This window comes from Hemicordylus capensis, chromosome 2 (genome assembly GCF_027244095.1).
Source record: "Hemicordylus capensis ecotype Gifberg chromosome 2, rHemCap1.1.pri, whole genome shotgun sequence".
Classification (NCBI taxonomy): Eukaryota; Metazoa; Chordata; class Lepidosauria; order Squamata; family Cordylidae; genus Hemicordylus; species Hemicordylus capensis.
The window spans coordinates 191,767,962-191,794,228 of NC_069658.1; the positions used below are offsets into that span (position 1 = coordinate 191,767,962).

Sequence of the window (26,267 nt, forward strand, 5' to 3'; positions counted from 1 at the left end):
GCAGCTGGGGACCATTGGAGGGGAGAAGGAGATAGAAGGGGGGAAAGGATTGATTTAAGGAGGCACTTTGGTGGATCCTCAGAGAATAAAAGAGGTCCTCTTCTCTACAGACAAAGCCATCAGCCATCAGACCAGGGAAGGACAAGCACAAGCACGAATAGGAGGCCTGCCACACATGGGCCTTAAAAGACTTCAGTGCTGCAGGAAACTTCACACTGCTACTGTGTACCATCTGGGACATGCAAGCTGTTGGACTGAGGACTGTTGGACAAAAAGGTAGTATCATTGGTTCCAAGGCATGGGGAAAGGGAACATTGGTCAAATTTAAAGTATCAAGATAGTTTCTTGTTATAAACATAACTCCAAACATATGTTTGGACTCTCTAACCCCTTTCTTAGTCCCTTTGAAAGAACCTATGGCCACATTCACACATCATGTGAAAGAACCTATGGCCGCATACCTGCACCCACCCCCTCCCCTGTCCACATTCAGCCGTCAGGGAGAGCTTCTTCTCTGAAGTCCATGAGAATGCAGAGAGGAGGGAGAATGGGCTGTGCAGGCTTCCTTCTTGCTTCAGCTCCCTGCAACCTCAGGCCCCTGCAACTCCAGTTCTCCGTTACATGGGAATGTGGCCAATGACTTCCAGCTGTCACAGATAAAATGTAGCAGAGGATGCCATGGATACCACCCTGAGCTCCTTGATGGAAGAGCAAGATCAATATGCAATGAATGACTATAGTTATCAGAGGCCTCTGTGATCTCAGCACGTACATTGCCTTGGCTCCTAGCCTTTGTAATGAGGGTGAAGCCACACAAGATAATGTGTGCCAGTTGTTACCAGAATACCATCTTAGCAAAAAGCAAGGTTGAGCAGGGAGCTGCAATTCACATGCCCATGTTCAGTCACTAGCATCTCCAGGTAGGGCTCTCTGAAAGTCTGGTCTGAAATCCTGGAGACCTGTTGCCAGTCAGTTGAGACCAGGGTTGCACAACTTTGACTCCCCAGCTGTTGTTGGACTATAGCTCCCACCAACCCTGACTATTGGCATTGTGGCTGGGGATGATGGGAGCTGTAGTCCAACAACTGGGAACCCAAGGTTGGGAATCTCTGCTCTAAGAGAACCATGGCCATTGGTCATTTCTATTTCCCCCCCCAGGCCTACAGCAAAGTCTGCTCTTGTAAGGTCAAATTCCAAGGTGTGGGGTCCCACTCTTCTGAATCCATGCAACTGGTGCATAGCTACAATTGAACAATGACGTGGGGGACAAATGTCCCTGGGCCTCTGAAGGATGGGGGCCCACTAGTTGGGAGACAGCTTGCTGTTTGCCCTCCCCACTCACACTTCTCTGGAGAAGAAAGAAGGGTGGTGGTCAGGGTCCCATCTCAGGGCCCACGACAACTTCACTATGCCCCTGCATGAAACATTAACAATAGCATGGACTGTATACTTCACACCTTCACAGTACTGGAGGGCTGCTGTTCAAAGGTGTTCTGCTCTTCTGGAGTCCCTCCCTCTTTAAAGCACTCCAGAGGCCCTTTCTCTTTTCTTCCTTGTTTGATCTGTGTATGCTCTCTCAAGAGCCAGCTGGATCACAGACCCCAGATAATCCCCCCCCCCATCTTAGGGACCTTTTGAACATTTCTTTTCCCCCTTGGTTGAAGGAGGCTCTCAACAATGGCCTTTCCCCAAGAGGCCCTTGTCTCTTTGGAGACAAGGAGAGAAATTTCTCTCTCACATAACACTAGAACCCGGTGTCATCCCATGAAATTGGTTGCCAAGAAATTTAGGTCCAAAAAACGGAAGTATATTTTCACATAATGCATAATCAACTTGTGGAATTCTCTGCCACAAGATGTGATGTTGGCTACTAGTTTGGATGGCTTTAAGAGGGGTTTGGATAACTTCATGGAGGTCTATCAATGGCTACTAGTCTAAGGGCTATAGGCCACCTCCAGCCTCAGAGGCAGGATGCCTCTGAGTACCAGTTGCAGGGGAGTAACAGCAGGAGAGAGGGCATGCCCTCAACTCCTTCTGTGGGCTTCCAGTGGTATCTGGTGGGCCAGTGTGTGAAACGGGATGCTGGATTAGATGGGCCTCCTTGGGCCTGATCCAGCAGGGCTGTTCTTATATTCTTATGTTATGTTTTTATGTCTTGCTTTCTGAATGCCCAGCACCAGAACCATGAATGATGACCTATCATTAATGTGGTGTGGTGTGCTGATGGCATGGCCACTAGCTTAGATGGCTTGATAAGGGGATTGGGCACATCTATGGAGGGGAGGATAAGCCTATCAATGGCTACTAGCAGAGGTGGCCCAAGGTATGCAGCACCTGAGGTGAGGCACTGAATGCTACCTTGCCCCATGACCCTGATGGGGGCTAGGCAAGCCCCCTTTCCAAACAGACCTTTGCAAACTTTGAAAGTGGTGTGGGGAGGAGAGAAGGTTGCCAGCAGCTTCTTCTCCTCTTCTCCTGCTGCTTGCAGGCTTTGCAAGGATTGTGAGGGGAAATGCTCCTTGCAAGGCTCAGGTCAGTCCCGAACAGCAGCTCCAAAGCAGCCGGGGGGTGGGGCATCCACCTGGGTGCTGCCCTGCTGGTGCCCCTGCTGGCACATGAAGCAATCACCTCACCTTACTTCATGAGAGGACAGTCCTTGGCTAGTCTTCTTGATGGCTCCGTACGACTTCCAGGCTTACAGAATGTGCCTGTGAATACCAGTTGCAGAGGAGCAATGGAAGGAGAGGGGCCATGCCTTCGTCTCCTGCTTATGTGCTTCCCAAAGTCATCTGGCTGGCCACAGTGGGAAACAGGATGTTGGGCTAGAAAGTCCTTAGGCCTGATCCAGCAAAGCTCTTTTTATGTTCTTATCAACATGTCTAAATATATCTTATTGACCCCTTCCCTCAAAGAGCAAGGTGAAAAATGGAGGCCCTAATAGATGAGAAATGGGGGTGGGGGCGGTTATCATATATAAGTATAGTAAAGTGTGCCATCAAGTTGAATTCGACTCCCAGCACCCACAGAGCCCTGTGGTTTTCTTTTGGTAGAATACAGGAGGGGTTTACCATTGCCTCCTCCTGCACAGTGTGAGATGATGCCTTTCAGCACCTTCCTATATTGCTGTTTGGTGTTTGCCAAAGTCTGGGAAACATACCAGTGGGGATTCAAACTGGCAACCTTCTGCTTCTTAGTCAAGCATTTCCCCACTGCCCCACTTATTAGGGCCTCCATTTTTCACCTTGCTCTTTGAGGGAAGGGACCATATATCAGTGGTAGAACACTCTGTTCCCCTTGGTCCCTTGGATGTTTTCTCCAAGCAAGAACATTCAGACTCACCCTCAAAATTTTACTTTGGGCAAATCTTAGTGGCAACTTTGGGTTGTTTGGATGACACACTCTGAGACATTTCCCCACAGTTATGGACACTTCTCCCCCTCCCCTCCCCCATTTCCCCCTTGTATATTTCTCTCAAGGAGCAACCTCCAAATTATGTCATGGGATAAATTCTGCAGCAACTCTAATCGGGTGCTCTCTGCTCTGAGAATCAGGGCTATAAAAATCTGCTTCCTTAGAAGGGGCTTCAGATAGTGCTATTGAAATGTGTCATGCAGCACATTGTTTCCAACCAAAGGAGGAAAAAGAAATAAAAAAAGAGGTCCCCAAGGAGATACATGCTGCTGCTGGAGTGAAACTGATTATCTCTCCAAACCCCTGGGAGATGTGGAAATGCCAGATGAGGCCCCTGCCTGGCTATAGAACAAATGGATTCGTAAGATGCAAGGGAGACTAACTCTTTCCTAAGCTCCATCTCAGGATGGAGGTACCTGCTTTTGATCACATCCCTGAGTCAATTTGGTGTCATTCAATGAGACGCATGATACGATCTCCGCTGCCTAAACAAATGTCCACCCAACTATACTTGAGAGCCTTATCTGCAGCTGACGAAAGCTGATAGTGAGCATGTAGGTGAGTCCTGCTGTAGATCTCAAAGAATTATCACTAGCTGACAATGGGCAGAATATTGTCGCTCAATGTAAGAACTTTCTCAATCCCTCTGCATAGTGGTTCGTACACCTTCCAGTAATTCAAAGAGAAAGAGTCTTCCTGAAAAAGTCCATGTTTTTCTGCAGGGAAACAGACATGAAACTGTGAAATCTGGACTCTGTCAACAAAGCCCCAGTGTGGTGTAGTGGTTAGAGTATTGGACTAGAACCAGAAAGGCCTGAGTTCAAATCCCCGTTCAGTCACGAAACTTATTAGGTGACTCAGGGCCAATCACTTATCTCTCTGCCTACCCTACCGCACATAGCCATGGATAAACATAACCATGCAAGGATAAATATAACCTTTTGTGGTTTCATTATTTGTTTTAATTACTCCTTTATCTTATGTTTGTCTACTGCTTTATCTTATGCTGGTCTTGGACTGTAATAAAGATAATTGATTGATTGATAAACAGAACCATGTATCTGCTCTGGTTTCCTTGAAAAAAGAGTGGGATATAAATGTGAGTAAACAAACAAACTCCTGCTTCAAGACTACTCTCCTATATCTTAGATTGGTTTCACACAATACACAGTGACAAACCTGAGTTTGCTACCACATATGTCTTGTCTACAGAGAGCTGTAGCTGATGGAGCTGTTACCTGTATGAGACATGTTCTAGGATACTTGCCTGCCCCTCACCTCTCTTTATTGTATGTATTCTATTCAGTGTTGCCTCTCACAGGAATTCCCAGATGGTGTTGACTACAACTCCCAGAAACCCCAGCCAAAGGCCATTGCAGCTGGAGATGCTGGGAAGTGTAGTGAACAACATCTGGGAATCCCTGTGAGAGGGAACACCGATTCTGTTATGGAACTCTCGGTGACGTTTCCCAGGCAGTCACCCATGTAGTAGAGACGCTGGCCAGACCCAGGCCTACTTAGCTTCAGCATGGGCTGCATCATAAGGCCTCAGACCAAAATCTCACCTCAGAAACATGGGTCTGGAACTCTGCAAAGTTAGTAACAGCTGGGGGAGGGTAGTGCTAGGGCAGGGGTAGGCCAACTTGTGGCTCTTCTGATGTTGCTGAACTGCAGCTCCCATCACTCCCAGCTGTAATAAATTGTGGCTGGGGGTGATGGAAGTGGTAGTTCAGCAACATCTGCAGAGCCACAAGTTGGCCTACCTTTTCAGGGGGAAATAATTGGTAAGGGAAATAAAGGATGCAGATGCCCCCTAAGTCAGTGGATCCCAACCTGGGTCCTTCCAGATGTTGCTGAACTACAACTCCCAGCATCCCCAGCTACAATTTATTATGGCTGGGGGTGCTGGGAGTTGTAGTTCATCAACATCTAGAGGGACCCAGGTTGGGAACCACTGCCCTAAGCATTTGAGGAGTCTTGCCTCCGTTTACTGAACTCCCCCTGCCAAACCTATAAACCCAAATCCCCCGCACCCTAAATTTAAGTGAGAAGTTGCTCCTCAAGCTTTCCCTCTGTCTGCACCCCTGGGTGAAGTGTTCTCTTCTCTCTTGTCCCTTCTCCAATGCAAATCACGTTTTCCTGTGGGAGAGCTTTGGTACACACAGATGTAGTGTAACACATTTGCCCTCAGTTGTGTGGTCTAATATTGATATGATTTGGATGAGCCCTCTTATGGATTGGAAACTGAAACTGTTCTGCTTTTAACCTGTAACATCTGATGATTTTTAATTGCCGCGCAAATAAAGAGGTCTTGGTGGAAAGAACTGTTTGGAAGTCAATATGCCCATGGCATCACCAATGTATCAACTTATTCAGATTGGTAACTGATTAAACAACAGAAAGCAGAGAGTAAGAGTACACAGGCAGTTCCCAAAATGGAGGGAAGAATAAGTGGGTCCCCCAAGGATTCTTGATGGGACTGATGCTTTTTAAGTTGTTCATAAAAGATCTGGAGATTAGGGATGAACAGAGAAGTGGCCAAGTTTGCTGATGATAAAGTACTCAGGGTAGTGAAGACCAAAACAGATTGCAGACATTTCTAGAAGCATCTCTCCTAATTGAGTAAATGCCCAACAAAATGGAAAATGAGGCTCATTGTAAATAAGTGTAAAGTGGTGCATAAATCCACATATACACACTGATAGGATCTGAACTGGTGGAGACTAACCATGAAAGAGATCTTGGAAACCAATGAAAGCACCAACTCAGTGTGCAGTAGCTATGAAAAAGGTGAAATTATTAGAAAAGTGATTGAAAGCAAAGCTGCCAGTATTGTGATGCTCTTCAACAAATCTATGGAGCAGCCACACTTGGAATACGAGGTACATGCGAGACTCATCTCATAAAGAATATTGTAGAGCTAGGAAAGGTGCAGAAGGTGACCCAAAAATTATCCAGAGGATGGAGCACCTTCCCTACAAGGAAAGGCTAAAGTGCTTGGGGCTTTTTAGGGGGGGTTGGTGTGGGGGGGAGGGTGGCTAAGGGGACACATGATAGAGGTGGTGCAATTATGCATGGTGTGGAGAGAGTGGATTGAAAGCAACTTTTCTTTCTTGCTCACAACTCTAGAACTGGGGTCATCCAGTGAACTGGAATGGCAGAGGATTCAGGACAGACAGAATAAGGTCTGTCTTTCACACTTCATTTATGTATGGAACTCAGAAGATGTGGTGATGGCCACTAGCTTAGATGCCATGAAAAGGGATTAGACAGATCAACGGAAGAAAGGTCTATTAATGGGTACTAGTTATGATGGCTAGATGCTGTCTCCAGGTTCAGAGAAGTTTGAAGAACAGACTGGGGTCTCACACCACTGCGATTCGTTAACCACATGTTTTTTTTCAGGTCAGTATTCACAGGGCACAGAGATAGCACCCATACAGTCAAAAAAGTGCCCCCCTCCTCCAACTTCACATTCCTCACACAGTCTGCTCACTCAGGACAGGAGGAACTCCATTTTACCTAGGGCCATTTTACCTACCGACCCCACCTTTGGGAGCTGTGGGCACACTCAATTTTTGGTTGTATGTGAGTTAAAAGCTAGGTTAGAGGAATGGAAGTGATCGTGTGGGAAGTCGCTATGGGCTCTGATGGCATTTCATCCTACCTTGGTAATACACTGGGTAGGACAATGCCATCAAAGCCTGTGCCTGCCTCCCACACAATCACTTTCCCCTCCTCCAACCTAGCTTTAATTCACATATGTCCCCAAATTGGGAGTGTGCACAGCTCCTGAAGGTGGGTAGGACAAGGGTCTGATGAATGGTCATGAGAACAACCCGATCTTCTCATGCTTAGCCTAGTCCTGTTGAGAGTTACAAGCATCTGCTCCCGAGGTATTTGTCTAAGATTCTGCTGCGATTCATTTCCAGGAGGACTGAGAATAGCCTGGATGAGAATATGGTGCTGCCTTTTCATTTTTCAGATTGGAGAGGTGGACTTGCCTTCCTGCTACATCACCTCCTGTGTTCTCCCAAACCCCAGGAAACAGATATTGGAACAATCTCTGCCAACCACATTGATTCAACCTGTACAATTCTGCCAAGGGGGAGACAGAGCTTCTTTGCCTAGGGCAAAATATGAGTGTTCTTGCTGCTAAGGTATTCTGTTCAATTTCAAATTCAGTTCACAGGGGTAAGTCATCCTTCAGTCTGAATAGCAAGTGCTTGTGCAACTCACCAAGAAGGGCCCACTACGATGGGCTGATGCTCATGGTGGGAGAGCACCTGTTTTGCATGCAGAAGGATGCTCATTCAATCCAAGTAGGTCTGGGAAAGACCCCTGTGTGAAACCCCATAGACCTGCTGCCAGTCAGAGTAGGCAAAACTAAGCTAGATGGACCAATGGTCAGATTCAGGATCAGGCAGCTTCTTATGTTCATATATATACACAGTATGTGCAGTAATTCCCAAACAGCATGCAAGGGCAGGCTAGTGAGCTGTGAAAGAGCCGTTGATATACTCAGATAAATTAAATAATGTAAAGCGGAGAGGAGAGCTGGTCTTGTGGTAGCGAGCATGACTTGTCCCCTTAGCTAAGCTGGGTCTGCCCTGGTTGCAAATGAATGGGAGACTTGATGTGTGAGCACTGGAAGATCTTCCCCTCAGGGGATGGAGCTGCTCTGGGAAGAGCATCAGAAGGTTCCAAGTTCCCTCCCTGCCAGCATCTCCAAGATAGGGCTGAGAGAGATTCCTACCTGCAACCTACACTGCCAGTCTGTGTAGAAAATACTGAGCTTGATAGACCAATGGTCTGACTCCGTATATGGCAGCTTCCTATGTTCCTAAGCCTCCTTTACATTCAAAGCACTCATCTGTAGAGTGAATCTCTGAGTTGCAACTTGACAAGCCTAAGGGTGGGACCAGTCTTGTTGTTCAGAGGTATACTTGCCTTGGCTGGCATCTAGACTAATGCTGTTCTAGCACATGAATATTGTTCTGCTAAGTCAAGAGCATGCATTCCAGACAGCTTTTGCACAAATGCAAGGATGTAACATAAGGAATAGGCCTGTTCATGTGACCATTTGGGGGTAGATAGGAGGGTCAGAGGGCTCCTCCCCCACTTGTAACAAAAACCTCTGTTTGGGTCAGCAAACCCAATGAGCTGTGAAAGAACTGCTGATATACTCAGATAAATTAAATAATGTTAAACTCCTTTAAGTTCAAAGCACTCATCTGTAGAGTGAATCTCTGGGTTGCACAATCAAACCAGGCCCAGTCCAATGTGGGTTACATTGTGTGAATCTCTGGGTTACACGATCAAACTAGGCCTAGTGTCCATTGCTAAAATTGGAAGCTAGAAGCATGCAAAGTCCTCCAAAGGCCTAGCAGGCCTTCCCAACATGCTTTGCTCTGCCAGTAGACTGGAGAGCCTCATCACATCAGCAGTTGCCCTCTGACTGGCCATGGAGGGGCAGGAGGCGGACCCAGCCCTTCTGAAGCAGCTGCAGCTACAGATCATAGTGTGTGCTTTATAGAATTACTCTTCCATGGTTGGCAGCCCCTGTAGTCACAGCTGTCTATTGTTTCCAGGCTTACTGGTCCCAGTAGTGGCATAAAGAGGAGAAGTGCATCCATACAACCGGAAAAGCAAGGTAGGAGAGCTCTCTTTTCCTCCTACCTTGGTTAAAAGCAGCATACAAAAACTGGGCTGCCTGGCTTTGAGGAACCTGGGATTTTTGTTTGTTCACACAACTATGCAAACCAGGATATGAGGCCTCCTACCCTGATGTTGATGGTTTTGTGGGCAGCCCAGTGTCTGCACTAGTGGAAGACGTTGGCAACAAGTTTTGCCATAAATGGTGCAATCTTGTGCAGCAACCTTGCAAATGTCCCAGAGAAGGTCTTTCACTAGCAGTTCTACAAAACTGCACAGCACCACAACTTTGCATAGCTCTGCAAACTTCTTCAGTGAGGGCAACTTCTCTCATTGTGCTAGTGCAACACTAGTCTGGATGTCAACCCCTGTTCCACTATCCTTTTTGCATGTGCAATGAGAGTGCAAGAGTTTGTCCAACTTTGAGCATCCGCGCAGCTATGTGACCCTCTTGTGTGTGTGTGAGCAACTTGCTTGTTGCGCTAGCGCAGTATAAAAAAGAAAACACGAGAGATGTGTGCAAGACTAGACTGCATAGCCTCTGAAGGAAGAGGTTTATCTTTTGCTACCACGGAGTTGTCAAAAGGATAGAAAGGCTTTTTGGATGGACAGCTGGCGACCGCATCCACAGGTCTAAAGGTGACTATTCCACTGTACCAATGTGATTCATTGAACCAAGAAGGGCCCAAACTCTGTCCAACCTCAACGAGATCGTCTTTATTTGCCAGCGGTAAATAAGTAAAATAATATCAATACAAAAATAAAAAATAGCCCCCCGCCAAAGAAGCTCCAAACCAGAACCATGCGTCATCAACCACAGAAGAGAGAGAAAAAGAGAGAGAGAAAGAGAGAGAGAAGAAATCTCTTTGTTTTATTATGTAGAAATAACGGCATCACGGAGTTTTCCCAGGCCACCGAGTTTGCAGGCTGCAGTGCCCCCCACCCGCAGGAGAAGAGAGAAGATGAACAAAAGGACAACTGAGAGAGTCCAGGCCTCTTCACCAATGGCATTATAACTCCCCTGAAGTCTTTATGACATGGAAGAGAGTCACATTGTAGATGACCTGGTGGCCATTGTTCCAGGTGTAGAGGACCCTTTCCCGGGGGTTGTAGTCCAACATGGATATGTGGGAATACTGATTGTGGAAGGGAATATCCGTGTACTCGTAGCTAGAAGTGTTTGTGTAGTAGGCAAAATAGATCTTGGCCCCCGCCAGGTGTGAATTTGTCACGTAGAGGGTCCCGCAGATGATGAAGGATTCGCCGGCGCTCCGCTTGGGGTAGCCAGTGTCCCAGCTGCGGAGGATCTCCAGTGTGATGGGATCCATTCTGCTCACCACAATGTTGCCAGCGTTCTGGTTGGTGGTGTAGACAGCCCAGAGCCCATTCTCATCCACCATGAAGTCGATGTCTGAGAAGCCACCCCAGGAGTAAGGGAATGTGTTGTTGTAGCCAGCGGTGGTGAGGCTGCGCTGCACGACGACACTCCGCGAGCGGAAATGGTACTTCACCACAATGTTGCTCTGGTACTTGTTGTAGTAGAGGGACCCATTGAAGACCACATGGCCAGTGCCAGCCCAGGGATGGGGCAGCAGATGCTGGACAAAGTTTTGGCCAGTGATGAAGTCATTCAGGGTACGGTACTCCAGGACACGGCGGCCCTTGTAGTAGCCATCCATGTACCAGACCTGAGGAAGAATATGAGGGAAGTTAGAATGGGCTCTCATTTATTCATTTAAAATATTTGTATCCTGCTCCTCCAGTACAATACTGCTCAGGGTGGCCCACAGATAACAAAACAATATAAAATTCAGTTTAAAGCAATTAAAACCAGATTAACAAATTACAAACCTACTGAAAACAGACAAAATAAAAATTAAAATGCCTCTCTAAAAAGATGGGTCTTTGTTTCTTAACCCCCCTGAAAGAAGGAATGCAGAGCTCACTTGGGAGGGCATTCCAAAGCCAAGAGGCCACAACTGAAAAGGCTCTGCCTCTAGTCCCCACCCATGGAGTCTCAGTCAACGGCAGGGCCTCATGGAGGGCCCTGGCAGGTTCATGTGGGCAGATGCCCCATCCCCAAGTCAAGTAGGGCTTTAAAGACCAAAAGCAGACTCAAATGAGCCTACCCTAGCTACAAAAGCCAAACAATCTGGACAAGCACGTCATCTTGGTTCCCAAAGGAGAAAATCCAAAAATAGAATACATTAAGCAACTGACAAATCTGCTGCCTTTTAATAGCACCTGCGAGCTGCCTTTTAATAGCACCCCAAAAACCTGCTGCCAAAGGCAATCGGTTCACTCTGTATCATGATGGATTTATGGGGGACTCTGTGTCACTTCTTCCCTTCCTCCCCCTTTTCGCTGGAATGTCTGCAGTTTTCTTTTTTAAAGATTTTAAGCCTGCAGGCAAGGCTCTGTGGTCCTGATGCCTCCCCATGTCTGACGTCAGATGTGGGGGGGCGGGGCTGGTTTAGTTCCTGAGCGGGGCTGTGCGGCCCCACTCGGGAGTTAGATGGTCAGCACTGCGTTTGCACTATGGCCAGGAGAGGCTCTCCCTGCAGCACTGGCCTGAATCTAACTCCCGCACAGGGTTACGCGGTCCTGTTGGGGAGCCAGACTATGCCCCCTGTGTCTGCCGTCAGATGCGGGGGCGTGGCTAACCCCTGCGTCTGACGTCAGGCATAGGGGGTGGGGTGAGTGGGGGCTGTGGCAGCGGCAGGACATGGGCCACCGCTGGTCTGGCTCTGCTACTGATGAGTGCCATTTTCCTGTGTCTCCTTCCAACGCTGCTCTTGTGAAACTGGAATGAGCAAGATTACATGGAAAGAGTTTGTCAACAGAGTGACCTCCCACACCAGTGTGGCACTGAGCCACAGGAAAGCAGGAACATGCTGCTCTGGTGATATGAAGCCTAGCTCGGAAATTTCCACAAGGGATGCTTCATGAGGATCATTTGCGTTTGCATCACTGAGGTGTCCCTGGATCCACGGCCTAACTTAGACCACAGTGGGTAGAAGGTGGACCACCAGTGACCAAGAGAGGTTTTCTACCTTGTGCTTGCTATATTAAGGGTTCTTGCTAACAGTGTTGGAATAGATGGACCATAGCTTGGTCTCGAAAGGTATTGATATTCTTAAGTCTGGGATTGTAATTTTTTTTTTTTTTAAAGATAGACCACATAAAACTGATATCAGTCTACCACTGGGTTAGAACTCTCAGTCTAACAGGGATCCACTGAGAATAATCAACTCCGCTATATTTTAAAATACTGTATTCCTGACACATTTTGAGAACCATGACACGTAGTAGATTTTAAAATTGAAATATGGCAGATGGGTGACGAGAAAGCGCTTGCTGTACCAAAATCAAGTCAGTGTAATCTGCTCAACCACACTTCAAGATGACGACTGAAACAGACGTAGAAAGAAGTGTTACCAACCATGATTGTGTAAATGAGCAGGCACAAGTGCTCTGTTCTCACTGTAAAAGCCACATCCCTTGAAAAAGAGAAGAATCTGAACTGCTTTGGGAATAAACAACACAGTGGCCCTGATCCACCAAAACGGATCCAATGGACAATTCCTCTTACACAGCATACACTGCAACTAGTGCTTCATATTCTCAGCTCCTCCAAATCCTCATTCTGTTCAGCAGGATAGTGTTCACTTAGCTGCCAACTTTCTAAAGTCTCCACCAAACAGCCTCCAGCAAACAGCAACTCCATATGCAGTGTCTGAAGCATAGAAGTAGAGGGAAGGAGAGGAGAGCTGGTCTTGTGGTAGCAAGCATGACTTTTCCCCATAGCTAAGCAGAGTCTGCCCTGGTTGCATCTGAATGGGAGACTTGATGTGTGAGCACTGCAAGCTATTCCCCTCAGGGGATGAAGCCGCTCTGGAAAGAGCAGAAGGTTTCAAGTTCCCTCCCTGGCTTCTCCAAGATAGGGCTGAGAGAGATTCCTGCCTGCAACCTTGGAGAATCCACTGCCAGTCTGTGAAGACAATACTGAGCTAGATAGACCAATGGCCTGACTCAGTATATGGCAGTTTCCTATGTTCCCATGTTCCTAAGAGTTTCAGTTAGAGCAGGTGTTCCCAACTTTGAGTTCCCAGATGCTGTTGGATTACAACTCCCATCATTCCCTGCCACAATGGCTGAAGGCCAACATCTGGGACCCAAGACTGGGAGCCCCTGAACTAGTGGGCTGGCGGCTACAAGTACTCCCCAAAGTTGTTCTTATGACCAGCCCTACCCGGGTGGGAGAACTGTCGCCTGGGTAGGGCTGGTTGTATGAACCACTGGGATTGCTCCTGATCCCAGTGCTCCTTTCCTAGATAGCCTGAGTTTCAAACCAGGGCTAAAAGGAGGGTGTGTGTTCACCTCCTACTTCACACCCAGATTGTGTGGAAGCTTGGGCTGCTGGCAGTCTGAGCTTCCATAGAGCCAGGAGGAAGGAGCGGCCCAGCAGTGGGAGACCTCCCAATGTGCCGTGCTACTCGCATGGTGCATTGTGGGATTCCTGGAGGCCTGGTCGCCTTTCCCTCTGCTCTAGACTGCCACGCCACTCACTGCCCTGCTGCTAGAGACCAGGGAAGCAACTCTTGCTCTTTTGAAAGCATGAGCTAACTGCTCACATACTAGATCACTGAAGGAAAAACCGAAATGTTGTGTTTCTGTGCAGAAACAGAGACTGGGGAATAGTTGCTGTAGCTCGGGCAAATTCATGTACTGGTTCCTCTCCTTTTGTGTTTGGAGATTTTAAAAAGCCTTGATGTATGAATCTGCAGAGCACCTGGGATGCTGCTGCTACTCCCTCCCCCGCCCCCTCTTGCCTGAATATAAGGTCTGGCGCAAACAGAGACAGATTGGTCTTTGCTCTCTCAGCAAGCACCTTATACAAGCAGTGAATGGAACATAGGTCAGGCTGCAGTAAAGCAAAATTGCATCCTGTTCAGCCAGCAAAAGATAGAGATGCTTCTGGCACAGCCCATAATGAGAAAGAATGAAGGACAAGGTCTCCCCGCATCCCAGAGCTTGCCTTTGCTATCATGTCTGAGACTGGCAAATAGCCAGGAGAATTGGGAGCGGTGTGCCTTATAGGTGGGGGCTTGGGGAGTGCGGAAGTGCCATGCATTGATCAAAATGGCACCTTCTCATTGCTGGGATGGGTGGGCAGGAGGCGAATGACAGATGGAGATGTCTCATGGTGTCCGACAAATTGGGAGGTTTCAAACCTTTCCAGAAAAGGAACTGACAGCTCAGAAATAAAGCAGCCTGTAATTTATGATGGCAATTGAGGGGTCTGAAACCAGAGCAAACCTAGCAGTGACAAATTCCCAGATCAGGAATGGATAGGATGGGGATGGGTTATTTGTATGGGGGAATGTACATGGCTGGCCATATGCACAGGAGGGGGACAGAGCTTCTGTACTGTTTTGTAGCCATGTGGGAGAGGGGATTTCAGCAAGCACAGCTGATCCTGCAGGTGCAAGAGAAGCTGCCCTGGGCTCTCTCAGGGAAACTGTTGTCAAGTCAAGACAAGTCACTCGAGTGACAACAGCAAGGGCAACACAATCACAAAGTGCAGACAGGGAGAAAGTTTCAGCTCCTCCCCCGGTTGATCCAGATTAGCCAGGACCCTGGAGGGTGAAGCTAGGAACAGTATAACGTCACTGCTCTCCACAGATTCATGTCTGCTCACCAAGAGACAGATTTGCAAAAGAAGACAGCCACTGAGAACTACTTCACACGTTATCAAGCAGGAGGGCACAACTGATGATGCCCCAAGATGAGCAGCAGGAATCCGACAACCTCCCTGTGTTTGTTGTCCCAGGCAGCCAACAAAGAGCTTTTTGGAGTCCTTGGTGGCCTACAGTCCATGGCTACTGGGCTGCGTTTGGCTTGGTGAGTCATACCTTCTGCACGGCTGCTGGGGAAATACAGATGAAAAATGTCGTGCCCATCAGTTTCTATCCAATGACACGTGAGGCAGCTACATATCTTTTCCCCACAATCATGTGCATGAAGAAATATTGAAAGAAAGCCAAAACAAAATGTTATCCATGGTTCTATAAGGCATAATGAAACCCCACCCCACAGTTCAGAAGTGCACTCCAGTCAGGGTCATAGGATCATAGGAAGCTGCCTTATAATGAGTCAGACCATTGGTCCATCTAGCTCAGTATTGTCTAGACCAGGGTTTGTCAACGTTGGGTCCCCAGATGTGATTGGACTTCAACTCCCATAATCCCCAGCCCCAGGGAGGAAACCTCTCCAAGGTTTCAGGCAGGAATCTCTCTCATCCCTAACTGGAGATGTCAGGGAGTGAACCTGGGACCTTCTGTGTGGAAGCAGATGCTCTACCACTGAGCTATGGCCCCATCCCCTATCTTAGAGCACAGAGAACTCCTATGTACCCATCCAAATGTAAACCAGGATGGATCCTGCTCAGCGAGGGGAACATTCATGTTTGCTACCACAAGACCAGCTCTCCTCTCCAGCTGATCCAGACTAGCTAGAACCCCTGGAGGATGGAGTCATCACAGCTACAGGCAAATATAATCTCCACATCTTCCAGGTGCAGGGCTGGATATCTGTCCTTTGAGCCCCTGCATGAAAGAAAGACAAGATCCTCCTGGGGCCCAGGTCACCTTCTTAGCTATATGCCTTGCTCTACTCCACCCTACTACTACCGCTACAAGTTTGTATATACTGCTTTTTACTGTGATTGGTCACCGCCCCTTCCTGACCCAATATCATCAACTTCTTCCTGTTACAATGTGGCCTGATCAACACTTGTGGCACAAGGAGGTGGAAGAATCCTGAAGTGGTAGAATAGAAACTACCACTTCAAATAACAGGTAGGGGATACCACTTTAATTCTCCCCCACCTTTTAAAAACACTATCTCTCTACAATTAGAAATTAACATACAAGGGGGAAACATACTAGCCATTTGCCTGTTGTGCTGATTTTCTATTTACCAGGAACTTTTAAAAAATAGGTAAGCATTCAAAAAGGTGACCTCCCCACCCGTAGTTTCAAGTGGTGTGAGCCATTCCACCATCTCATTCTGCGGCATGTAGAGAATAGGCTTCAGTTTGTACAAGAAAGCACTTGCTTTTCTCTCCTAGTCCCTCATTGCCACCGGTCCTTCAACCAGCATCTTCTCCTGCATCTGCCTGGATTGCTTTTCTGGATCTGTTCTGAACCTGCCTCTTTGACCTATGTTTTGCCCTGCCCCTTGGTCTGACTACTACTCTCCCCCTAACCTGGCAAGGGTGCACAGGACCCCTCCAGAGCTTGACAGTGCCTTACTGTGAGCAGGCTCCTTCTGCCAGATCAGGGTAGTTAGCTGTACTTGGCACCAAAGTGTTGATCACCATGCCCTACATTACAAAGCTAATGAACAGCCAGTAAAAGTGACTTGTCCAACGTCAGGTCATGGTGGAACTGAAGACACTTAGTGGAGGCCTCTGGCCCCACAGGTTAGAACTACTGGTTAGAAGACAAACAAGTGGTTCCCAACCCTGTACTCATGTCAGGATGCTAATGCAAGCTGGAAGCATTTACAGGGGAGAATGGGTGGCGCTGAATGTTGTTGTGAGGAGAAACTTACGTATATAGTACACCGCTCTGGGCTTCTTGGAGGAAGAGTGGGATATAAATGTCATCATCATCATCATCATCATCATCATCATCATCATCATCATTCTCCTGCCTGCTGTGCTCCCCTACAATTCCTCCCCACAGCCTTTCCTTGTTTTTCCTTCAGCTGGCTCCAAGACTGGCAATAAGTTTGACTGGGGGGAAACAGTGTGGACTGGTTCTCACGAGTGACAGCTGGGTAGAGGAGCATCCAGCCAGGCTCCAAGGCTTGGCATGCTCCTGAGGAATTGCTGTGGTGTCAGCAAAGACTGAGGTAGGAGAATCAGGGAGGGATCATGTGCCTGCTGTGAGTGATCTGGGTGGGATGGGGCAGATTGTGAGTTTCTTCCACCCCAGATACAGTGCTGGGTACATAAGGTGGGTTGGCCACCACCATCCTACCTAGATTGCGACTAGTGCACAGTAATTTCCCCCTCCTCCTAGTTTGATTTTTGCTGACACATGCCCATTTCTCAGAGCATGCCCAGGGTTTGGAGCCTGACCGGATGCCCTTCCTATCCAGCTGTCAGTCATGAGTACAATCCTTGTTAGGGGAATCCAGATTACAGGGGAGAATCGACAGGTAGAAGAGTTAAGCACACCCCCTTGCTCACCAAGTCTGTCCTGCAACTGCCCCCTCCCCCACAGTTCTTCACGACTGTTGCTCTAGCAAACATGTTTGAGAAACCCATGTTTTTTCTGAGGTAATTAGAAGTTCCGCCCTCCATTTCCTGTCATTGCACAACACAACACACCATTAGCATGCTCATCGGCAGCAGCTTTGACCAGATGTCGGCTCAACTATCTCCGCCATTCGTCTCAAACCTTTGTAAAGGAGACAGAAAGTCCTGGGTGTATAAACTTTGCCGGAGGCTGCTTTGCTCACTGCCTGACACTGGGGCTCAACGGAGTAGCCCCCAGAGTCTTCAACACTCTTTTCCCCTTTCATTCTTCTTTAAACAATTAAGCCTGTTTGATGGAGCAGCTGACATCTCCTTGTGACGGATTATCTGCGTTCAGGGCCTACGCCAGAGCCCCTCTTTCTCTCAAAAGCTCAGGGCAACATTTTGAAGTTTAAAACCTAATTCACTAAGGAGGAAATCCAGCCACGTAACATGTGGAATATGGTTGCATGCATTCCAAGGTCCCCCGAGTCAAACAACAACCAGAATGAAGGTATTGCAAAGGTTTGCACGGCCCCCCAAAGTCAACCTGCTAGTAGGATGAAATGGAAGATGACCAACGGTGCAAACATGACTGTTTACAAATTGGCCTTTAACGTGTTTGACTTCAAAATCAGAAGAAGGGTTTTTAACTGTTATGTTTTAGGTTTTGTGGTTCCTGGCAGGAGTGTCTCACGAGATTGAAGAAAAAGGCTAATTTCAGAGTCAGCACCAAATTAGAGGAGATAACAGAGAGCCATGTTTGGATTTCTTGTCTCTTTACATTTTGGCAAATGATAACCACTAGGCTTGTACACACAACCAGGAAAGAGTGGGTAGCGGGCATTATATCCAGGAATTTGTGGTTGTGAGAACCCATGGAAATTCCCCAAGCACAGATTCTGAAAATGGGGAGGGACCCAGATCTTCTCCCTAGCCCTTAACCAAAGTATAGTGGGAATAGGAGGCTCCCTGCCTTAGAGTTTTGATCATATTTGAACATTTGGTGTTTCTCAGTGTTCATGAGAACACTGAGAACTCACGATGCTCAGAGGACTTTCCGTGTTTCAAGCTTGAAGCTGCCATCATCATGTGTGTGCTGGGCTCGCAGAACCAAATGGGGGCTCTGCTCATCTGTCAGGACTAGGGTTGGAGCTCTTCCCCCTGCCAACCATACCCAGATGCTCATTGGATCACTATTGTTTGTGAGGCTGTGTACATGGACAGCACTACCTGGGTAGGGCTGCTCATGTGCACCACTGGGATAGAGGTCGATCTTGGCATGGCCTCCAGCGCACAACCTCGGTGTGTGCAATCTGGGTTAATACAATGCCATTGGATGAGTGGAGGTTCATCCTTTACCCCCGTTTCATCGTTTTATTGATGAAAATCACCTTCAGCTATCCATTTATGAAATGAAAGTGAAAGTGACTGAAGTGGGGGAAAGTGAATATGGGCTCATGCCTCCTGCCTTCTTCTATAGAAAGGCACTGGGGGAGCAAGCTGCTACCCAGCCAGTGAACTGCAACATCCTCAGGGGCCCAGGGACATTTTGTTCCACCCACTTGTTCAGTTGTTATTATGTCCCTGCCCCCAGGCTATTTGCCAAAATTTAAAGCATTAGAAAATTCAGTCACAGAGCTCCATTGTCTGGTCTAGTTTGGCTTTCAATGGACAGTGTTCAGCTTGCACCGAGGGGACTTGGGTTCCAGTCCCATTCCCTGCCTAACCAGGAAGGATAACCTGAGCCAGTCTCTGTCTCTCACAGCCTAATTTAAGAGGATAAAACTTTATACAGTTATCCCTCACCAATGGTGGTTCCCCCAATCATGATTTTGAGTATCCGCGACTGGGAAATAGTGACTGGTCTCGCCAACCACGATCCGAGTATCCACAGTTTGGCGCAATGTTCAATTTTATTTATTTATTTATTTATTTTATTTGATTTCTAGTTTTAGTGGTGGGGAGGGCTTCCCGCAATTTTGGAGGGTTCAGAGGTTCAGTCCACTCATTGCTCTTGCTGACCCTTCCAACTCCTCATTATCTGAAGTGATTTTGAGTGGTCTTTTGTGGTTGAAAAGTCCGTTCGAGTGATTTTTGGGGGTTCAAAAATTTCCAGCTGTTTAATTTGCTCACTCCTTTTGCTTATTCTTGGTGATTTTAAGGGATTCCAGGTGATTTTTTTGGCATTTGGGGGGGCTTTGATCCCCCCCCAGTCTTTTTGCGACCACAGTTCCCTAAGCCCCTGATTACCACTGATTTCTATTGCTCAACAACCACAAATTTGCCAACGGTGAGGTTTTGCCAGAATAGAACCCTTGTGGTTGGCAAGGGATGACTGTAACTCCTAAGCACATTAACTGATTGAAGGATAGCTTCCCTGATTTCTGCTCCAGTATCTCATTTGTGATCCATCAGAACCAAGGTTCCCCACTGCTTAACCTTGTCCTCTCCAGGGTATTAGGACTGTCAAGTCTGAGTACAGGAATAGACCACAGATGCAAAAGGGAGCAAGTGTAGAACAGAGGTCTGGAAAGTGAGCAACAGGTCCCAAAGTCTCTGGTTTGAAGTCTCATCAACCCATTTATAGGAAGACCCTGCCTGCGAGATTGAGATAATGACTAGCCCACCTTTATTTATTTATTTTATTATTTATTTAATATATTTCTATACCTCCCAAAACGCAAGTTCTCTGGGTGGTTTACAAACAATAAAAACAGCCAATAAAAGATTAAAACATTTCAACAATTAAAACTAAAAAGTTAAAACTATTAAAACACAATTAAAAGTATTTAATTAAAAGCCTGGGTGAACAAATGCATCTTGATTGCCCTTTTAAAAGTTGTAAGAGAAGGGGAGGCTCTTATTTCAGCAGGAAGTGTGTCCCAAAGCCTCGGGGCAGCAATGGAGAAGGCCTGTCCCCGAGTAGCTACGAGCCGAGCTGGTGGCAACTGCAGACGAACCTCTCCAGATGATCTCAATGGGTGGTGTGGTTGCAGGATTGCTATAGGAATCACTGCAATCATGTGGGTAAAGCACTTTGTGTACTTAGGGTTTTGATGTTGTTGTTTTAGGAAAATCGATATATAAATACTAAGTTTAAAAAAAACCCAACAGATCCAACAAGCAGCCCTGGATGTCAGTCAGCCCACCCGTGGAAAGACTGCCTGGTCACTTATAAAGCCAGTCTGTCTATGTGGAGAATTCATGCATTTCTACTTGGGGATGACCTGTGTTCAGGGTGGGTGTGGGGTATCCTGATTGGATTGTGCCACTTTCAAATATAGGTGGGAGAATCACATGTTTAATTGACTCCCCACGTGTTGAAAACTAGCCTGTCAGAGTGGGAAAAGACTGGCCTAGAATCTTCTCCCTGATACGCTGGCTTTCCATGATCAGAGCGCTTTTGATTAGCAAGAGCATTCACTCGTGCAACCCTTGCCTTGCCTTCTGCCTGCTCAGGGGACCAAAGTAGGGGTGTGCAATTCGGATTTTTGGGTGATTCGGCTCGGACCCGAGCCGAATCACCCCCGTTCTGTTTTGTGCCCAAATCTGGGTCACCCGAATCACCCTTGATTCGGTTCGGATTTGGATTTAATCCGAATCCGAATCCGAATCGATTCGGGGGGGTAAAAAGGGGCCCAGGGGCAAAATTTTGGGGTGGGGTGGTAGTGCCCAATGGGTAGAGTCTACCACCCCAATTTCAGGGGGATTGGGCAAAGTCCTGATTTTTTGTGAATTTTTAAAGTTTTAGTGACTTTGGGGCAGTTCGGGGGCATAGCATGGGATTTGGGCAAAAGGAGTGGGGTGGGGTGGTAGTGCCTAATGGGTGCAGGCTACCACCCCAATTTCAGGGGGATTGGGCCAAGGGCTGATTTTTGGTAAATTTCTGAAAATTTCATGTCTTTGGGGCAGATTGGGGCATATTGGGGCAGAAAGTGGGGGCTGGGGCAGAATAGTGGGGTGGGGTGGTAGTGCCTAATGGGTGCAGGCTACCACCCCAATTTCAGGGGGTTTGGACAAAGGGGTGATTTTTTGAGAATTTTTGAAGTTTTGGTGACTTTGGGGCAGTTTGGGGGCAGAAAGTGGATCTGCCCCAAAATAGTGGGGTGGGGTGGTAGTGCCTAATGGGTGGAGGCTACCACACCAATTTCAGGGGGATTGGGCAGAGGGCTGATTTTTTGAGAATTTTTGAAGTTTGGGTGTCTTTGGGGCAGATTGGGGGCAGAAAGTGGATCTGCCCCAAAGGAGTGGGGTGGGCTGGTAGATAGTGCCTGATGGCTGGAGGCTACCACCCATCCCCAATTTAAGAGTGATTGGGCAGAGGGGTGAATTATGGTGAATTTATTTGTATGAGGTTTGTCTTCATAAGGTGAAGTGTGCTAAATTGATTACTTCCTCATATTATTCACAGTAAAGGAAAGTGTGAAAAAGTGAAAGTGGGGTCATGAGAGTTGTTTAATTGAAAAAAATCTCATTTGCTATGATAGAATGAGAATTCACACCTCAGAAGTTTTTTCTGAGGTGTGAATTCTCATTCTTAGCAAATGAGATTTTTTTCAATTAAACAACTCTCATGACCCCACTTTCACTTTTTCACACTTTCCTTTACTATGAATAATATGAGGAAGTAATCAATTTAGCACACTTCACCTTATGAAGACAAACCTCATACAAATAAATTCACCATAATTCACCCCTCTGCCCAATCACTCTTAAATTGGGGATGGGTGGTAGCTTCCAGCCATCAGGCACTATCTACCAGCCCACCCCACTCCTTTGGGGCAGATCCACTTTCTGCCCCCAATCTGCCCCAAAGACACCCAAACTTCAAAAATTCTCAAAAAATCAGCCCTCTGCCCAATCCCCCTGAAATTGGTGTGGTAGCCTCCACCCATTAGGCACTACCACCCCACCCCACTATTTTGGGGCAGATCCACTTTCTGCCCCCAAACTGCCCCAAAGTCACCAAAACTTCAAAAATTCTCAAAAAATCACCCCTTTGTCCAAACCCCCTGAAATTGGGGTGGTAGCCTGCACCCATGAGGCACTACCACCCCACCCCACTATTCTGCCCCAGCCCCCACTTTCTGCCCCAATATGCCCCAAAGACATGAAATTTTCAGAAATTTACCAAAAATCAGCCCTTTGCCCAATACCCCTGAAATTGGGGTGGTAGCCTGCACCCATTAGGCACTACCACCCCACCCCACTCCTTTTGCCCAAATCCCATGCTATGCCCCCGAACTGCCCCAAAGTCACTAAAACTTTAAAAAATCGCCAAAAATCAACCATGAACCGAATCACCCGAATTTTTTGTGCCCGAAATTTGGGTGATTCGGCTCGTGCCCGAAAAAATTCGGGGGGCATCGGGGGTGATTTGGTTCGGCCCCGAATCACCCGAAATTGTTCATTTCGGGCACAGATCGTTCTGTGCCCGAAATTTTTTGCACATCCCTAGACCAAAGGAGTGGTTTTTCTGCATGTGGAGACCAGCTCTTCATCTGATGGTCTATCTAGTGCTGTACAATAACAGCTTGGACCCAGCTCTGCAGTCCACCCCTGGGCAGGATGCACACACAACACTGCCTGCACGGAATTAGAACAATGGGCCATCTAGCCCAGCTCTGCTACCTGTGACCTCTTCAATGGAGATGCTGAGAGTGTAAATGCTGCTCATAAACTCTCCCCAAGCATCCATTTATCTTGGGCTTTCTGCCATCCCAATTCCCCCTCCCAGTGTTTTCCTCTGCTTTATCTTGCCAAGAAGCTCAACTGCACAGACTGAGTAAACATACCCCAAACCTTTACAGATGATTTACGCTTGTTTTATTAAATGTTTTCTCTCCCTTAATTTACTGAGTTAAAACACATTTTCACCCTTTTCTGCTGATCAAACGCCCGAGTAGTTTTTAATAACCGAAGAAACGTTGTGATAGCAAGAGGCGGGCAAGATTGATTTCACACTTGGAGGATGATCAGACAAAGTTCCTCTCCTTGGTCTCTTTTAGAGAGCTGGGGGGGAGGGAGGAGGGGGGAGCCTGGGTGGTTTCATTCTCAATAAATCATCCATTAGAGAGCCACAAGACTTTTCTGAGTCCTTGAAAATTGTGATCCTGCAGACGTTTAGAAAGGCTTACATCAATTTGCAAGTCTAAGACTTAGGGTGGGTTCACACAGCCACAAGGAGCCTAGTTAAAAACTTAATCAAGATTAGTGAGCCCAGCGGAACTGATTGTGTGAACCCAGAATTTCAGGGCAATCCTGGTCAAACTACTTTGGTTAACCAGGATTGAATCTAGGACTGAGGCAGGAACAGTTTTGCAAGGCTCCACTTCTTTATTCATCCCTGAAGCCATACTGGAGACACATCTCAAAATGGAAAACCATAGTACAGTTGCACATTGGTTTGGAAGTGCAGAGCATAATCTACTAAACATCTTCTTCATGAACTTGGGAGATAATGCTGTGGCACTTTGGGGCTGCGACCTGACACCCAAGTCCTCCAAGTCCTCAGGATGAGGGATAAGGGGCTCTCAGGCTTCCCCTCCTCATGGCTCTTAGCTCCCTCCTCTCTGGAAGGAGGGCTTCAGGCTCATCCAGCTACAATGCAGCACAGCATGCAGCCATTGGGGAGCCCCACGGCCTTCTGCAAGACAGCACTGCAGGGGCTGGGCCACTTTCCAGCCACCAGTCCCAGCACTTGCTGACTTGGCCAGAGGTGCCAGCTGCAAGGGCAGCTTCTTGGCTCCCTTATCTGGATGCAGCAGGGATGGTCCAGTGCAGTGCAAGCCGTCTAGGGTGCAGCCCAGTGAGAATGACCTTGGAAAGGTACAGAATGGCAGGCAAATTCTCACACTCTCTTTATCACCCAAGTCACTCCTGTCTTCACCTCAAGGGGCCACTTACACAGAGGCTTCTTACTTTCTCAGCACTGCCTAATTTTCCTGCATGACTACTGGTACCCAAAACCTCCTCCCAACTCCCATGCTGAGATTTTTGTGTGTGTTCCCCCACACTGGCACCTTTTGCTGCTGCCCTCTGCCACGTGCTGTCCTACACAGCTGCCTAGCCATGCCTGCCAGAAGGACCAGAACTGGCTCCAATTATTTTACAGAATGCTTATTATAAAGTTGTCATCTTCAACAATCGAATCCGCTCTGGATACGTGAGAGTCGAAAAACAATATGTCTCTCCGCTACTTTTGTGCTCATTACAAGACTAATTTCCAATCCTGTAACACTTCTGCTCTCATATTTTCAAATTTTGCCTACAAAAGGGGTTCTGAACTGTCTAGGGACCACAGGCCATTTCCAGGCTTCTTGTTTTTTGAAAAGCATAGATTAAGTAACGCTACAAAACCTATATAAATTAAGCCATAAAAGATGCTGACCCTGGAATCATGTACTGTTGGGAAATAATTATTATAAAATATGTATACAAAGCCAGTGTCAAAATCCAGTGTGACCAAGAAAAATAGCATAAAGCTATGCAGACAGAGGTGGGCTCTGTCCTCCAGGCCCACTCCCAAATCCTCCGTTCCATGGCAATGATGAAGGGAGGAGAGAGCCTTCACACCTCCCCACCCATTAGACTTCAATCCAAGCCACTGCCTGCATTGCTGAACTAACAGGCTGTTCTTTCCCACTCCTTCAATTGGAGCAAAGATCTGTTGGCAGCAATAGTCAGAAGGGGGAGATGGGGAGGGAGAGAGAGAGTCCTGTACCATGCTAGGTCATGGCTTAGTCTAGTGCAGGCCTGCTCAACGTTGGCCCCCCAGCTGTTTTTGGACTTCAGCTCCCATAATCCCTAGCCACCGTGAACCATAGCGTGGGATTATAGGAGTTGAAGGCAAACATCTGCAGGAGGGCTGAAGTTGAGCAGCTGTGTTCTAGAGCAGGGTTTCTCAACCTTGGGTCCCCAGATGTTATTGGTCTTCAATACCCATAATCCCCAGCCCCAGTGGCCTTTGGTTGGGAATTATGGGAGTTCAAGTCCAATTACATCTGGGGACCCACACATTGAGAATCCCTGGTCTAGTGGACCACAGTGCCACCCCTGTACCACTAAGTCCAGTGCAGAGTCGGACTGGTGGTGGCGGCAGCCTGCCTCAGTGGTGTAACAAGGTCTGAATGGGGCTGTGCGCAAGAATTTTTTTTGGCAGCAGAGACTTCTCCAACCCCCTCCTGTTCCAGCAAGCACCCATCCTGGGAAATTCTTGAATGTTTTGCTGATATCACTTTGTTGTTGTTGTTGTTGAAAAGCAGTTAATGACTATATTTTAATCAGAAAGAAAGCAAACAAAAACAGTTCAGTTTTGCTAGAGTTGGGAAGCCCCAACCCCCCGCAAAAGTTTTAAAAATAAACTAACTCCCACCTACCCCCAACAGAGTAGCTTCCAAGGGTAGGAGTGGGGAGAGAGAAGATTCTCTCCCCCCCCACCCCCCCACCCCGCTTTCTCTCTCAGACAAACATACAAGGACCAGCTCAACCGTGGGTGGGGGGGCAGAAATCTCACACAAATACAGACAAGGCACACACAAAAATCTCTCTCAGAGAGAAACACACACACAGAGCAGCTCAAGCATGGGGGTGGGAGGAAATTAATCCCTCATTCAAGGGTGTAGCTAGGGGAGCGGGGCGTGTTTGCCCCTCTCCCCTGGCAGCCCCTGAGAGTGAGGGAGATAATGAAGAAAATAGGGAGGGAGGGAGCTGGGGGGTCTGGGTTCTTGAACCCATCCACTCAATTATAGGTACACCCCTGCACTCATTCACACACACACACTGAGGCTCTTTTCACAATTAGTGAGAACAGCCATGAGGGGGTTAGCGGGGAGAGCAGATGAGCAGGGCGGCAGCCCTGAGTGGACGGATCGGCCGCCCACACGACTGC

General features: G+C 47.6%; 1 protein-coding gene and 1 long non-coding RNA gene across 7 annotated transcripts in view; one reads left to right on the forward strand and one right to left on the reverse strand.

Moving 5' to 3' along the window:
- The first annotated feature begins 27 nt into the window (after positions 1-27).
- On the forward strand, positions 28-9,164 carry LOC128342782 (uncharacterized). The gene is made up of 3 exons (XR_008315171.1): positions 28-276; positions 7,397-7,571; positions 9,003-9,164. It is a non-coding gene; the product is annotated as an uncharacterized LOC128342782 (long non-coding RNA).
- A 597-nt stretch (positions 9,165-9,761) lies between these two features.
- The window catches only part of OLFM2 (olfactomedin 2), a 283,573-nt gene continuing 267,067 nt past the window's right edge, over positions 9,762-26,267 (reverse strand). For all 6 annotated transcript variants that reach the window (XM_053300615.1, XM_053300613.1, XM_053300614.1 and 3 more), the window contains one exon: positions 9,762-10,754. In XM_053300615.1, the coding sequence (XP_053156590.1) occupies positions 10,077-10,754 (678 nt within the window). In that variant the 3' untranslated portion in view covers positions 9,762-10,076. The remainder of the gene's footprint in view (positions 10,755-26,267) is intronic.